We start from the raw sequence: 17,565 nt of genomic DNA, 5'->3' as shown, positions 1-17,565 counted from the left end.
TAAATAGTTATTATGGTATATTGTTTAGGGAATAATTATAAGAAAAAATATGCACATGTTTAGTACAGATGGTATTTTTTTCTCAAATGTTTTTTGGTCCAAGAGAAGTTAAATATGAAAATGTGGAACCTATGGATACAGAGGGTCAAGTGTATTTTTGGAAGAGTTTCCACTATAGAGTGTGTGATAATCCTAGTAATGTTTCTTCAGCCTTTTTTTTAATCTGTAAAAGGAGATAATAATAATGGCTCTTTCCTGGTGTCTAATATTAGGATTAAACAAGGTAACACATAATTACTCAGTCAAGTGATCGGTATGTAGTAAATGTTATATTATTGTGAGCTGTCATCATCACTATCATCCATAAGGTCACTGATGACCAGTTTTCTAAGGCTTGTGGTTTTACTTCAATCCTAAAACTTCTTTATGCTATTCTAGGTAGTGTTGATCACCTTTTGTAATTTCAGGTACTATCTTAAGTACTACTTCCCTGGTCCTGATTACTCTAATTCAGGTTTTCCCAAAGTGTATTCTATGGGAAAGAAATTCCTTGGGATGTACACAGGATTTCTCAGGGTTGTTCTATAAGATAAATACATGAACAAGTTCATTGTGTTCCAGAGTATAATAATGGAATACAAAAGGTGCTATGGAGACACTAAAGCCAGCTTGCTAGGGGTGATTTGGGAAGGCTTCCGGGACTTTTGCCATGATTAGCTTGACACCCATGCTTATGGTGACAATATAGCGGCATTAAGGTCAGAAATGATGTCGTAATTAACATCATATGGAAGGTACTAGCCAATTACTTATTTTAAAACCTTCACCAAGTATAATAAAACTACCTGAATTCATTCCTTCAGCCAACAAATAAAACTGTGCTCCTAACTAGTTCCTAATCACTGTCTTAGATGTTGTGATGCAGAGATGAATATAAGCAAGCACTCACAAATCTTATATTCAGTTAAGATAGGCAAATAAACAAATATTAAGTGTTATAAAATATTAATGAAATATTTAGTTCTATGAAGATAAATCAAAGCAAAGGGAAAGAAGTATAACAGGAGTAGGGAGTGCTTCTTTAGATAGGGTCATCACTTAGAAGTGACATTAAAGCAGACTTTAATGAAGTAGGGAAGTGAGCCATGCAAGTATATGGGGGAAGATAAAAACAAGTTTGATGTGCTCAAAGAACAACAAAGAGGCTAGCACAGCCACTCATTCGAGTGAGAAGATGAAACCAGACTAAGAAGATACAAAATGACATCCGTGTACATTTTGGCAAAGTCTCTGGGTTTTGGTCTAAGCATGATGGGGGAGCCATTGAAGATTAAAAGTAGAGGGGTGGGGCTGGGGATGTGGCTCAAGTGGTAGCGCGCTTGCCTGGCATGCACAGGGCACTGGGTTCGATCCTAAGCACCACATAAAAAAATAAAATAAAATAAAGATGTTGTGTCCACCAAAAACTAAAAAATAAATATTAAAAAAAGTAGAGGGGTGGTTTATCTTTTTAAAAGACCATCCTGGAAATTATACCCCAATTGATTCAAATGTATGAATTGCCAAGATCATTGTAATGTCATGTGTAGCTAAAAAAAAAAAAAAAAAAAAAAAAAAGACCATCCTGGTTGCTGTGAGGAAAGCAGACAATAAGGAAGAAGAGAGGAGGGGAGGAGGGAGACTAAATAAGAGGCAGATCTCTGGGAAAGGAATCATGGTGGCTTGGACAAGGGCAATAGACCACAATAGTTTGAATGAGAGTGGCTGTGGTTGCAGTGGGGGGAAGTGGTCAGACTAGGGGCATATTTTGAGGCTAACCCAGCGAGGTTTGCCATTTGAATGGCTGTGGTATATGCCAAAAAGAGAAGTCAAGAATGGCTCCAAGATTTTTGACCTGGGCAACTAGGTAAATGATGGTACCACTTACTAAGTTGGAAACAGCTAAGGTAAAATGAATTACGGGGAAATAGTAATCATCCTGTTTTAGAAGTATCAGTTGAGATGCCTTAAAAGGCTAATTGTGTGTTATAAACTTTTTGAGAACAGAAATGTATTATATAACCTTGTATCCCTAGAATAGAGCCTGCCAAGTTTCATGTATTCAAATACTTGTTGCAACAATAGAAGGACCACATGCTAAAAAATCAAAACAATGCTCATAAGGATGATGAGGGTGACAGGGAAATGTCCAATGATACTTAGATTGTCTTTATCTCAAGCAACCAAGACAGATTGAAAAGAATAGGGTGTCAGGTCATTTTAACCTTTATGCATTAGTCAGCAGATTTTAAATACCACTAGTATAGTTTTTTAATTTATAGTTGTAGATGGACAGCATGCCTTTATTTATTTTTTATGCAGGGCTAAGGATCAAACCCAGTGCCTCACACATGCTAGGAAAACGCTCTGCCACTGAGCTATAGCCCCAGCCCACTAATACAGTTTTAGAACCTTAAAGCAGTATTGTACTTTCTGGCAGAAGAGAACAGAGAATATCAATGTACATATAAACTTGTCTCTGACACATACACCATTCCTATTTATCTACCTATTGAACTATCTAATCTATATCTATATCTATATCCATCTGCATCTTTGATATTTTTGAGAGAAACCATTCTCTGCTTTTTAAAAGGCCAAAGGAAAGCTCATAATCCTTCACCTTTAATAAACTAAACAGATATGGTTGTCTCAAATGATAAATAGAAGAAAGCTAACAATTAAGTTCAATTTGCCCTGAATTCAACAGACTGGCTGTCTAGACAGTCCTAATTTATTTGATTATTGTTCAACATTCATCTTCACTTTAGATAAATGGGTCTCACTCAAGTTAGGGAATGCAATTATCCCTTAATTCATTATTTGTCCCCCTTCTTTCATTGAAACTTAAATTTTAAATACCACTAGTACAGTTTTTTAAAAAAATTTATTGTTGTAGATGGACAGCATGCCTTTTTTGTTTAATTTTTTAAGCATGAGCATTCTACCCAGCCAAACTCATATTTTGCATACTAGGATGAGCTGTAGTTTAAAGTCACAGTTCTCAAAATGTTTTTTGGAACACTAGTCCTTAAGCAAGATGCTTCAGGGAAAACTATCAATGAATATGGGAGACCTTACACTGTTTCTCCTTCTGAGAAATTCTCAGAGAACACTGGTATATTAAAGGCCCTGAGAAGTCCTACAGGGGAAAAAAGACTAAACTCAATTTTTCCACCTACAAGGGGTGATACCTTTCTGAAAAATGATGCCTCAAAACATACTGACAAATACACCATTGGTAAAAGATAGTTTCATATCTTATATGATTATTCAACAATTATAGTAATAAATTTCATAAGCAGGGCCCTAGGTGAACAATGCCTACAGAACAAGCCAAGAGTACTAGAGCAAAGTTTTGGTGTAGCTATAACTTATGTTCTGCCATATCACATAGTTCTTCTTTATCCCTAAAAGTGACATTTTTTAAACGGTAACATTCATCACCACCCAGGAATGTTTATAGATTAAATTGCATAATACATTTTTAAATTAAGTCTTTATTACTTGTCCCTGGCCAACAGAATTCTCGCACACTGCACACTGGGACTCTTGGAATGAACACTATAAGGACAATAAAAAATATAGACAAATATCAGCTCACACTTATATTTTCAAGGCAATGTTCCCAAAGCAAGAAAAGAGCAAAACCCACAACTTTTATTCACAGTCCATAATGAGCACTCAATTGATGAATATTGAACAAATAAATGCAGGCAACGCACGGAGAGATCTTTAAGCCACAGCTTACAGCTAACTCATTTAATTTGGAAATAGTCACCTTAAATGTCCATTTAAATACATTTCAGAATCTATTTAAAAATCAATGACACTACCATCAAGCATAACTTTCTCAATGAATTACTTTTCCTATCATTTGCTCTATATATAATTAACTATTCCCTTCTCTTTGCCCCCACAGAACTTCTGATCCAACCTTGGGTACAGGTTGAGTATCCCTTATCCAAAATGCTTGGGCCCAAAGTGTTTTAGATTTTGGATTTTTTTTCAGATAGTGTTATATTTGCATATACATAATGACCTATGTTGGGAATGGGATCAAAGTCTAAACAAAAATTCATCTATGTTTCATATACACCTTATACACAATTGCCTTAAGGTAGTTTTATAAAGTACCTTTCATGTGTCTGCTTTGATTGCAACTTATCACATGAGGTCAGGTACAGGAATTTTCCACCTGCAACATCATGTTAATGCTCAGAAAGTTTCAGATTCTGGAGCATTTCAGACACTTTGAAAAAAATCCTCAAAACTCGCTTTGGGAAAATATGTTTTGAATTTCCAGATTAGGGATGCTCAACCTGTATCAACAGCACTTCAGGCTCATAGCTATAACCAACCCATGCTGCATAGAGGGGCACTGGGTTTCACATGAGTCATGGATAGACAAATGGGCTGACACATGAATTAGAGAATACCCTCTGACCAAAACTTTCCTCTTCCATGTACATCTAAATTTTTTCAAATGCTTTCAATGGCCAATGATATTTGTAAGCAAATACAAATGCATGGTAAATCATAAATGCATATGTAATATCAATGACTTCAATATATAAAAATCTTTAAATACCTATATTGGGAAACTACTAAAAGTAATCAATCACGTCAACCACAACAGTCTTCCATTACCTTTCCATTTCTCCCTAATTTTTTTCTTTTCAAAACATGTTAGGTTTTTCTCTATTTGTCATGGGCTTATTTAAATTATAAAACACAGGTGCCTTAGTTTTGGCTTGAATGTTTTGACTGTTTTCATCATGGTCTAATACATTACCATTAACTGTCCCATGATATAATGTTTTTAATTATTTTTATCACTTCTGTGAAATTTCAGTATTGGCCACAAATAATTATACTACAGGGACATTGACAATGAAGAGGTTTCCAGAACATAAGATGTTGGGCTGGTATGGGGGAAAATGTCTATGTACAAAAACGTGCTTTTTTTTTTTTTTCTTTTTGTGAAAAGGTCTAATAGCTTTCATCATATTTTCAAAGGTACATTTGCTCCAAAAGGTTAAGAATCACTGATCAAAACTGTTAAACCTCTACATATTAAACATACTAATTTAAAAATTAAATGAGTTTATCACATGAAAATAATTATACCTAATAGGTTGCCCCATATTTTGAAATTTAAATAGTCACAATGTAATAACTTCTGGTGTAATATAGTCTAATGTATAAATTACAGTCAAGCAACAGTTACAACATTTTAGAGCATAAAATCTCAAAGTAAAACATAATAATGTTTAGTGGAGATCTATGAATATGCCTATAGGGCAAATCCAAAGAGGTCGGGAATAGAAAAAACACTATCCTGGTAGCCAGTATTGTAGGGGCCCAAGGCCAATTATGTCATGAAGAATTCTGTAGCATTTGGTAATTCACTTATCCCTCTGAGCTTCCTGTCCAGTCACTTTGATCTCTTATGGGCAGTCATTCTTTGATTCTTGGACATGGTTAATATGTAATTAACTCAACTCTCAAAGCTTATCTATCATCTGGTGTTAAAGTTCTTATTGACACTCTTACTTATTCAATCAATTAAATGTTGTTAATAATTGCAGCTTTGTTTACTTTGGCCTAGCAACAACAGGAAAAGGGATTTTAAATAAAAACTCAAAGAAGCCACCAGGAAGGTGTGAATGAGCATTTGTGCAGAGAGTCAGGCACCCTATTTAAGTTAGTGGAAGATGTCAACATGTGAGATGATTCAAATCCTTTCCATAATGAAGCATGGAAGAAAAAAAAATGTTTAAGAGGGGGTCCTAAAAAAAAAAAAAGCTAAAGATATGGACCTTGATGAAGCTGACTAATTACCAAAAGAGATACTGAAAGATATATCATATATAATTTAATGCAATCTCTTAAATTACAAAACGATGAGACAAAGACTTTAAATTTCCCTAATACACAATGATAGATGACAATATAACTGGGAATAAGTCACCCAAAGGAAAATAAAAATTGCTGGTAAAAATTTAAAACAATTTTGACTTTAAATAAAGTGGAAAATTAGTCCTAAAAGTCAAGTTGTCTCCAACACAACATTTAGAAAAGATTTTAATGCATTTTATGAAGTTCTAATCACTTAAACCTAAAAAAAAACAAAAAACTTTACATTATGAAATCCATCAATTTCTTACATGCAAGTATAGTCTTTAGATAAGTACTGATAGGGTGTCTATACTTTCTAAATTACAGGGCTGAGAAATCCTGCAAACTCCTGTATGTGATATAAAACTAAAATACAACTCCAGTTTTTCTGGGTATATCTGAGACCAAATACTGCAAGATTTTTCATATGTTAAAACATTTCTATGTCATAATTTCACAGATTTTATGAGCCAATATTTGACAATATATTTCTCCATCATTGGTCTCTGTGATTCATGAAATTATACTCTACTTAGATCTACTATTAAAAAGAATTTCTCACATGACCTGAGGATTATGTATAAATTCAAATCAATTAATATTGACTAAATGCTAAAACTGCCCATTAAATGTCAGATTTATTCAAAAACTCATTTGACCATGAAGATTAAAAAAAAACCAGAACCCAAATAAATGTAATTCTTGTATTCGTTGTTCAGCATAGAAAAAATTTACACAGGAAAGTAAAAGTCTCCTAGTTTGTTTTTAATGAGAAATATATAAACTGGGGAAAAGTATCCTAAAAGATGCAAAAGTAATTCTCAGTGAGCACTGAACTTTAGGGTATCCAAATAACTAAGTCATCAAAAATTAGTACCATTTTTAAATGGAAGCTTTTCTTAATCACTGTAATACTACACAGCATGTGCTGCCAAGCTCTGGGTTAAAATGCCTAAAATGGTCCTAGCAGAAATGAGTGATTTATTTCAACAAAAAGGGAAACTGTCATATGTTGTGTACTCAATTTTTGAAACTAAGAACATTAGTCATTCTTCTTGCAAAACGGCTTTTTTGTCTCAGATGATGAGAAAAATCCAATCCTTGCTGGCTTTATACAAACTGAATTCTGGGCAGCTAGTGCTTTCAATTCTTTTAGTAGAGCTCAGCTCGTAAACAAAAATAAGGGGGGGAATTCTATTGCTTAGACACTGTTTGGACACTAAAAGCTCTTTATACAAGACACTTTTTGCAGATTTTTTAAAACTCCAGTGCTATGACTAAGGTGTTTTCACTGTGCCTTTGTTAAGTATTCACAGTTCACACAGGCACAAAAATCAGGCAGAGTTGGCACACCAGGGTCATCTCAATAGCTATCAGCATCACATCCCTAAGGGCACAGGGGGCAACTCTTTTCCTTCCCTGGCATTTCTGCTGGGGGCTTATATTAAGCCCTGTTCATGTATGACTTACATTCTCCTGACTCCTTACTAGTGCATCTCCAATCCTTCCTGTTTGGTATGTCTTTTTTCCATCCTCCTATTCCTATCCGTTAAAATCCTACTTCTCTTTGAAGGTCCCAGGACGTTGTTCATATTCATAACATTCATATCTATCTCACTATATTCATGTCAATTATTTGCCCACTTGATTACTTCTTCCAAGAGGATAGGGGCACCTTCTGGGCAGTGATGCTATTTACTCATCTTTATCTACCTCTATCCCTGTGATCTAGCCACTGCATAGCATATGGTAGCGGCTCAAAAATGCCTGAACAAGTTCGGGAGCCAGAGCTACTGCTGCTTGTAATGAGTTGCTTTGAGGAATAGAACATTCACTTTCCCCTAGACGTGTTCAGAGCTATAGTCAGATAATCATTAAGGAGATGCTGTTAGGAGGATTAAAATCTTAGGTGATCAAACTAGATTGCTTTTAAAACCCTTTAGACTCAAGGAGTCTGAAATTCTAAACAGCCCTGTGAAAGATAATATGCATTGTCCCCTAGAGGTGGTTTTTTTTCTCTTTTCCTTGTTTTTCTCTGTAAAGAAAGACATCTCAGAAATTCCCAGTTAAGAGCAAATATTAAAATCTGTTGGGGCTGTGGTTATAGCTCAGTGGTAGAGTGCTTTCCTGGCATGTGTGAGGCACTGGGTTTGATCCTCAGCACCACATAAAAATAAATAAAGATACTGTGTCCATCTATAACTAAAAAAAATCTGTTGCTGGTCTTCTATCATTTTTTCTATTTGTAGCAGCTTGGCTTATGAGCAAGAAAAATAAAAAACATCTTACATTAGTGGCTCAACCACTATCCTTAAAATAAATCAAGAAATAAGAGGCAGAAATTGAGTGTAAATTGTTAAATGCAGATTATAAGCTCTACAAAGAGGATGGTGGAGTCAATGGGAGCCAGAGTAATCAATGAAAGGATCTTCCTCCAAGTATTGCAGGATGGATAGGATATAAATAAATGAACAGAGAGAAGAATTTCCATGTTAAAAAAGAAAAAAATAGGAAAGTTATGAGGGAAAAAATAAACACAGTGTGGCACTGAGAACAAGAGGCAGCATGACTAAAGTTCAAGTCCAAGTTGGGGTAGAGTAGGAAATGCTACTTGTCTACCAAAGTGGGACCAGATAATTGGGAACATGAAGGGTTCTTGAGAGGCTGGTAATAGGAGACCACTAAAAGTCCTAAACAGATGAGCAAGATAATGAAAGAAGAGGTTAAGGTAAATCAAGTCCTGGAGAATACTGCATGTAAGTTAGATGCAAAGGGAGAGCTATTACTGTAAAGAGTGACAACTGGGAAGAGTATCATAATCAGGTAGGCTTCAGGGGTCAAAATTCTGCCCTGGAGATGAGGGTAGAGGAATGGTCACAGGGGAAGCAAAAGAGGAATATCCCCAAAGAGAATCTAGACCTGCTAAAAGAGTATGGGGGAGTTGGGAATGTAGCTTTGCAGAAGAGTGTGTGCTTAGTGTATGCCAGACTGTGGGTTTGATCCCCAGCATCGCCAAAAATAAGGGGGTATAGAGAATGAAAGAAAAAAAGTATGTATCAAGAATAATAGAAAAAATAGTAGTAACTCCTTCTCCCACTAAAAACCAAAAAAAAAAAAAAAAAAAAAGGAACTAAGGAAGAGATGCTGAATTGAAAGACATGGTAGCTTTTGGACATGGTCAATCTACAGTATTTCCAAATATCCAGGAAGATAATCTAAAGGATAGAAGTTGAGATAAAGAAAAGAATTCAAATTAGAGATGTGGGAGCCTTCTACAGATAAGAGAATGTTGAAGTTCTCCATTGTGAAAGAGAGGACAAGTTCTCAAAAGTTCAAAAGTGATGAATCACAGAACCTTGAGATCATTTCAAAACCAGAAGTTCGCAAGAATATCAACTCAGTTAAAGGAAGGGAAAAAAAAACAATCAATGTGATATAAAAATTCAGAATTTGAAAGTGTCACAGAAAACATGAAGAGTTTTAAAAATTCTTGGTGATAGATAATGGGTGATGATGGACAAGGGCCAAAGTAAGTAAAAGAAACCAGTATACTAATAATTAAGTAGGGCTGTTTCCCCTTTCAACTATTAACAGAGTATATAAAATTATTTAACTAGTGGGTGAACATAAAGAAGGGCTTTGTGGCTGTAAGACACACTCCATTTTATTCTATTAATGATAAACGGAGATATAACAAGATGTGCAATTATTTGTACAAAGATAGTTATAATTCTATTATCATATATTGATTTTGAGTAATATTATTGAGAATATGTATCCTCTGGATGTTACATTTAGGAATGACACTGCAAATGCAAAGTATTGGTCATATGTTATAAATGTGTGGGTAACTTAACAAGTGTTCAAGTCTCAACAAAAGTTAAAAGGAACATCCAAATGCATTTAAAACCTAGAGAGACTACTTCATGGTATATGGCCAAGCACATACAAGGAGGATGTGTGTTTTGGAGTTCACAAGAATGTATGGGAAAAAAATGCTGGTTCATGGAATACCCAGTCTATGATGGGACCTAACAGAAACCAGACTTGCATCTACTTTTATTTTAGTTGTGAATCATCTGGAAATATACTGCAGACAGAAAAAAAAAATGTTTCTGGTCAGGTTGGGTATTAAAATTACTCATATCTGCCTGATAGAGATGACATTTGAGGAAGCCAAGTGCTTTTCCCACTGTCACTGATGAACAGGAAGCTGGCCTCTGGAATAAAGACATGAACTACTGCACAAGAAATGCCTTCTATTTGTCCCAAATGGAAATGAACAAATTAATAATTAATAATGACTATGAACAGATCCCAATTTGGTGGGGTCTTATATAATTTCGACATTCTCTTTATAAAATAGAAAGCAAAATTGTGAAAAGAAGATTCAGTATGGAACTTGTTATTTATTTAGCACAAGAAACAGAAGGGACTTCAAGCTGTAAGGCTATAAAGCATAAGGTTCATCAGCTACACGCTAAATCCACATCTGATAATGACCAAGTATTGGGAATCAGGTGGGAGAAAGGAGAAAGATCAATAAATCAGGCAGAGGGAAAAACAAAAGATAAAACTCTTAAAGGAATACTGGAGACAAGCAAAGAAAAAGGTAAGAATAAAATCCCAGAAAGATCCCCAAACTGTGTGATATATAGACAGAAGAGGAGACAGAACCCCTAATCAATTAATCCTACAAATTATCATCATATTAATTTTCCAGTGACCAACAATCATATTGCTTCTAGAATGCTTGCCTAGAAGGACAAGGTGTTTGAAAATACCAGTCAACAAGTGTTTGTTAAAGGAGTGAATAAATAAAGGAATGAAGGTGAAACAATAGAAATGCTCCTTTTTCTTACTCGCCATCAGAATCTGCTATCGTCTGATGCTCCTACCTAAATGCATGTTTTTTCTCAAACTGGCTGGAATTGCAAAGCAACAGTTCATCAGTTCATGTCAACCTCTTCTCTGGTGATCAAGACTGTTTATCCTGAACAGCCTGAGCTATTTGTATCCAAAATTAATATATGAACATGTTCAGCCTCGTCAAAAGATCACACATAAAAAAATGGCTCCTTGTTGGGGTACCTTATTTACTCCCTTCCACCTTTCTTCCCCTTCTTTCTAAATCACATTCTATAGGTATATTTGAAATTACTAACACCTGGGGAGAGGGGACAGGTCAGTGTGGGATTCTAGCTAGGACTGAAACATAACACAATCTCTAAATTTCAAATATTTTTGCCAAATGTAACAATATTAATGGCAATTTAATGTATTAATCATGATGAAGCTTTCAGGAAGATACCCAAAAGCCTTATGCACTACTCACTTGATCAACCACAAACTCAAGCCAGAACCAAGGGACAAAATGCAAGTCAGAAAGAGCTCTTAGAAAAAGGACACAAGCTGCCCTCAGCGCCTGCTTCATAAAAACATTCCCTTGGGCAATAAAAGCCCTACACCTTCCTGCAAGTTCAGAAAAAATGGGAGTAGTAATAGGTTGAAACTAAGAGCTCACCTTTCCTTTTAATTTTTAATTTTACCTTTTCCTAAAGGATTCTATCTCCCTGCCCTTCACCTACCAAATTTTCTAAGGAAAAGTGCTTTAGAGAAGAGCAGGACTGGATACTACTACTACTACTACCACCACCACCTCAATACTACAGAAATTCGTAGTTCTGTTTAGAGCAAAGGATGTGAAATCAGTAAGGTAAAGCAGCCACCTCAGGAATTAGGAGTGAGGGTTTTAAATGAGAGAAAATGGTTCAGCCACTTCCCAGCTAGGCTATTTGATCTCCTGACAGTTATTAAACCTGTCTCCTCCCAAGACTTCAGTTGCTTGGTTTTGTGAAATATGGCAAATTTGGCACCCACCATATAGAACTGCTAAGGACTGAGAAAATCTACAAAAAGTGCTAAATGTAACTGCACAGCAAGAGTTAATTAAATATTAGTATTTAATAATAGTAAAATAATTGTGCCTCCCTCCCCCAGTTCACACCACCAGCAAAATGGACCCAACCCCCATTCCCACCTCGTAGGATTTGGAGCCCTGGCACAGTTACACTCTCCCAAGCACATTAGAGACCTCCAAATACCACAGTCACATTGCAAGTCCCCCACCCCAGGCAGGCCAGGGACCCTCAGGCCACCGCTATGGTGCACACTGACCTGAGATGCCGCCTCCTATCACGACTACGTCGAACATGTGGCCTGCGGTACTCGCTTTCTCCCGACTCGCCATGCTTTGGTTGGAACTCTCCGGAGGCGGAGGCGTGGGTATAAGAGTGGGGACCGCCAAGGACCAGGCGGACCCTTTTACCCCCTCTAGCCCGGCGTCCGGGGGCGGAGCCAATCTTTCTAATGATACCCAGGGGTAGGGCAATGAAGGCGGTGCGGACTCTGGTGCTGACACTCGGGGAGCGCCTGGGGGCGGAGCTGATCCTTCCAGAGATACCAGCGGGGAGCCGGGCGCTGAGAACGGGGCGGGCTCTTGTACTGACACTCGGGGGGTGTTATTTGGTACAGGAGATATTTGTAACGAATTCCGGGGAGTGCTGAGCACTGAGGGCATGGCGGACTCTTGTATTGATATTTGGGAGGCGTTATTGGGCGTCGAAGGTCCTTGAACCGACATTTGAGAAGGGATATAGAGTGTACGAGGTACTGGTATTGGTAACCAAGGATAGCCGGAAAGAGAGGGCGTGATGGATCCGTGTACTGACCCTTGGGGGGAGTTATTGGGTGTAGGAGGTGCTTGTACCGACAGTTGGGAAGGATTATTGGATATAGGAAGTCCTGGTACCAATACCCAGGGATAGCCAGACATTAAGGTTGGGGTGGGCTCTTGTAGCGACCCTCGGGGTGTGCTGTACACTGAAGGTGCGTCTGACGCTACTGACTCTTGATAAGAGCTAGGCATAGAAGTCAGGGAGGACCCTCGTCCTGACAGCTGGGAGGAGCCCAAGGGCAGGGTAGATTCTGCTCCCGATTCCCGGTGAGTGCCAGCGTCTTGGGAGGAGGATGGGGAGGACCTATCTAAGGTGGTTGACAGACTGGCAGGTGTGAGGACATGATCCTTAACTCCTTGGGAGCTTAAGCTCCTGGGGCTAGCCGTGGAGCTGTTATCATTTCTCTGGCCAGAACTAGTGCTGAGGTGGGAAGGCGCACTGGAGCTCCGGGACTCAGTAGGATTCTCAGTGGACAAACTAGATGGGACATCAGAAGTTGGTTGGGATAGGGTCCGCCACTCAGAGTGGATGCTCCACTCAGAGTTGCTCGAGCCTGTACCCGCGCTGGAGTCTAGGTTCTGGACCGCGGCAGGGAGGTCCCGGGCTTTGGAAAACAGCCCCGCCTCACGCCCCCTGCCGCTGCTGCCGACGCCAACGCCTATGCTGCTGTCTTTGCCTCTGCCTTTGCCGCCTCTGCCGCTGCCGCCGCCGCCGCCGCCCGAGGTGGCCACACTGTATGCGCTCATGGTTCTTGAGTTCGCGGGGCGCTGGCAGAGGCGTCCTGCCACCCCTAGCCTCCCCTACCCGCGCTTGCCTTGCGGGCCCCGCTGTCAGGAGTCTGCGCTCTCAGAAGCCGGGAGGGAGGGCCCAGCCCATTAGGAGGCGGGGAGACGAGGCGCTGGTGTGGCCTAGCTCCGCCTTCCCCGTCTGCGGGCCGCTGCGCGCGCGTGCAGAGCTCTGCAGTTGGTAGTGGCCAAGTGATACCACTGCAGAGGGGAGGACAGTAGCCTGGCGAGAGTAGGGGCGTAGGTGTAGGTGTGGCCAAGTGGGTTCTTAACTTGTTGATTTATTTCTCACGCTTCAATTAAGAGGGTTATGGGCGGCAAGGGGCTTGGAAAATCAGATATCTGAAAGAAACAAATGCAGTGGGCAGGGTCGCAAAACCACCGTCCTGGCTGCACTTGGTCTGCCCCCTTTGTGACGTCACTTAGGGCCTGGTGAGGTCTGCGCAGCCGCGAGCTCTCCCTGGAGAGGGGAGGGGTAAGGTGGAAACTGTCACTTGGGGGAGACCTGTTAGTTATTGGTTCTTTATGGGTTTTTTTTCCCCCCAAGCTGAAGTGCTTAATTGAAACAGGTAGGCAGGAAAAATAACTCGGTTATCACAGATTAAGCGGGACAGGAATATAAAAGTGAAAGTCAAAGGATGGCTAAGGCACAGAAGCAAATAAAAAAGAAAATATGTTTCCCCATTCTCCTGAAACAGCGATATGTAGTGCTTACACTTCATTGTGCAGCCACTCTTCTGTCTTGCTAGTTTTATCTCTTTCTTAAAATCCCACATTTTCCTATCCTTCTAAAATGGAATTTGTCATCACTGGAACCCTCAAAATAGATGACAGTATGATATGAATTTAGGGTAAATGATGAGAACTCCAAGAAATTAACTAAATATGTGTTCCTACCTATAAAAGTTTATCCTGCCTGACTAACAAACATCTTTTGAACAAGCTGTGAGGAAATATAGATGTAGTAGTATTTATCTGTATTTAATAGTTTTTACCACCTAGAAAAGGACTTGAAATTGAACTAAATTGGGATCATTTTTATCTTATTAGACTCTGAAGTAGTGAGAGAGGAAATAATAAAGAAGCCAGCTCTTTCTAATGTAATTCTGCCCACTTCTCTCCTTATTCATGTTATTTATTTTGGTTTTTATTCCAAAATGTGATCTCACACTATTGCTAATGCAAGGTACGGGAAATATGCCGGCAACACAAGACAGAGGCCATTATCGTTCCAACACAGTCTTGTAGAGGCAGGTTTTGAGAACTCAGACCAAAAATGGAATCTTGGTTTATTGTGGAATCTGACAAGAGTTCATTGAAAAATAGAAGTGAGACAGAGTGAACAACCTGATTGTCTATAACCTACTCAACCAGTCAATTGGTTACAGTTTAACTTGTTTATTTGTTATAGTTTAGTTACTTGGCTACAGGGTCTCCTACAACCAACCAAAATACAGTTACTGTAATTAAACTCTGTATTGGTTTGGTCTGTTGGAAGCAGTGCAGGTGCCCAATCCAAATCCGTGACCTATGCAAGTTTTTATTTAACATGTATTCTTACCACACTGGAAATTACCTTTGTGTGAGGAAATGTAGAAATGTTCCAGAAAGAGGAAACAATGTGAGCAAAGGTCCTGTGGTAGAAAGAAGCATGGTTCATTGGGGCAACTAAAAGTCAGCCGGTGGAGCTATGGCAAGGGGGAAGTGCTGGAGACAAAGCTGCTGACGACAGCTGAGCTAAGGTAAGACTGTTGATCTGGACCTGGGAATATAGCTCAGTGGTAGAACTCTTGCCCAATATGCACAAGGTCCTGGATTCTACCCTAACACTGAAAAATGTCCTTTTCCTTTATCCAAAGAACACTGCAAGATTTTTAAGTAAGGCATTATGCCCAGATTGAGTTTTCAAAAGATCTGGCTTCCTGCCATGTGAATAAGGGGCAGAGGGAAGCAAGAAAAATAAATAGATACAGAAAGGGCAAAGTTAGGAATTCTTCATAGAAAGAGGTAAAAGTGTCATAGACTAAGGAGCTTTTTGAAAAGGGCTGCCTAACGCAAGTTGTGCCTTTTAGTTCAGGGTGCACCCAACTTACAGAAAGCTTACAGGGTGGAAGCCAGGAAGATAAATACCCAACCTTCATGTCCTCCCTCCCTCCAGTCTTCTACTGATCCTATCTGTAGACCTAATCCAACCCCCAACTATGTGACAAGGAAGCCTGTTGATGCAGTTCATACAGAACAGCGGGGCAAAGGGAAGTAGTGTTGAAGTGAGAGCTAAATGAGCAAATGGATATAACACTTAGTGTAGTACCTGACATGTAATGATTACTCAGTACATATTCACGTGTTAATTTTTAAAAGCTACATTATATATTCATAGCATGTATTATAATTTATTCAACAATTATATTCTTTTTATTTAAATTTTATTTTCAGACAGGATCTTGCTAAGTTGCCCAGGTTGGCCTCTAACTTGTTATCCTTCCATCTCAGCCTCCTGAGGATCTGAATTACAGAAGTGTGCTACTGTGTGCAGCTTCCAATAGTCTTTGTGTTAATCGGTTTTCCATTGTGACAAAACATCTGAAAAAATCAACTTAAAAGGAGAAAAGATTTATTTTGGCTCACAGTTTCAGAAGTTTCAGTTCATGGTCACTTAGTCCATTGTTTCTGAACCTGTGGTAAGGCAGTACATCATGGGGAAAGGCATGGCAGAGGAAAACTATTCACCTCATGGTAGCCAGGAAGTAGAGGGAGACAAAGGGAATGAAGAAGAGGGACAAAGGAGCCTGGGACAAAATATACCTTTCAAGGGAACAACCCTGGTGACCTACTTCCTCCAACTAAGACCCACCTCCTAAAGTTTCCACTAGTTTCCAGTAGCCCATTTAGCAGTTAATCTATTGATGAGGTTGGAGCCCTCATGATCCAATCACCTCCTAAAACTCACACCTCTGAACACTGTTGCACTGGGTGTTCAAGCCTTCAGCACATGGACTTTAGGAGACATTTCAGATTCAAACCATAACAGTTTTGTCTTTTTTAAAATTTTTTTTACAAATTATTTACAATATTCATGCATATTCTTTTCATTAATACAGTCATATACTTAAATGAATTTGAAACTTATTTCATCCATGAAGAATTCTCTTGGTTAATTTAGTTGAGATGATGATGTTTTCTAAACATTAATTTGGGTAATTTATATTTGACAGCCTTATTTAACATCTTTTTAAACAGGTCTTCATCTCCAGTATACTCAAAGGAAATTGTTTTCTTTATCCCTGATACTAAGCAATTTTGTAAGGATAATGTATATGTGTTTGAGCACGCATGTGTGTCTGTGTGTGTGTGTGTGTGTGTGTGTGTGTCTGTACAATCATAAATTCTGTGATTTTAAATTTTGAGTTTTTTAAGATATGAAAAATTGTACTCTATAGCTGTAATAAAAACTGTAATGCATTCTGCTGTCTTGTATTTAAAATAAAATAAAATCAATAAAATGGAATAAATAAATAAAACCACAAGCACCAATAAATAAATAAATAAATAAATAAATAATTTTTGAGTTTTTTTTTAATCCCTATGATAGAACTTGGTTTATTGCCTCTATTATAAGTGTTTGGTTTCTTCCTGAAAAACACCTATAATTATTGTTAAGGTTTGTATCTTAAGTGTCTGCCATAGGTTCATATCCTAAAGACTTAGTTGCCAGCCTGTGACACTATTAGGAGGTAGAACTTTTACAGGTGGTGGGCCTAGTTGGAGAAAATTGGGCCACTGAGGTGTGCTCATGAAGGGTATATTAGGACCCCCAGACTCTTCTTCTCTCTGTTTGCTTTCTGGCCACCATGAGGTAAATAGATTTCCTCCACTATATGCTTCCACCATAATTAACAGCTTTGGCACAGATGCATACTTCCTGAAACCAACAACCATGAACTGGAACCTCTGAAAGGAGTAAGAGTAGAATGCAAGTAGGGATGGAAATGTTCTTCTGCATGTTCTTCTTAAAATTGTGTATCTCCCATTAGGGAGTCTTTGTGGGCTTAACTAAACCTTCAGACTCACAAAACTACCTATATCTGGCATCAGTTTGCTCA

The 17,565-nt window shown here is 38.5% G+C and overlaps 1 protein-coding gene across 1 annotated transcript in view; it reads right to left on the bottom strand.

The window, feature by feature from the left end:
• Maoa (monoamine oxidase A) overlaps positions 1-12,383 on the bottom strand; it is a 69,704-nt gene extending 57,321 nt beyond the window's left edge. The window contains exon 1 of the mRNA XM_027927355.2: positions 12,118-12,383. Coding sequence (XP_027783156.1) covers positions 12,118-12,190 — 73 coding nt within the window. The 5' untranslated portion in view covers positions 12,191-12,383. The remainder of the gene's footprint in view (positions 1-12,117) is intronic.
• Between the last annotated feature and the right edge of the window lie 5,182 nt (positions 12,384-17,565).

This window comes from Marmota flaviventris, chromosome X (assembly GCF_047511675.1).
Source record: "Marmota flaviventris isolate mMarFla1 chromosome X, mMarFla1.hap1, whole genome shotgun sequence".
Taxonomy (NCBI): domain Eukaryota; kingdom Metazoa; phylum Chordata; class Mammalia; order Rodentia; family Sciuridae; genus Marmota; species Marmota flaviventris.
Note: the sequence above shows the minus strand (reverse complement) of the source record. Positions and strands in the feature narration are given on the sequence as shown.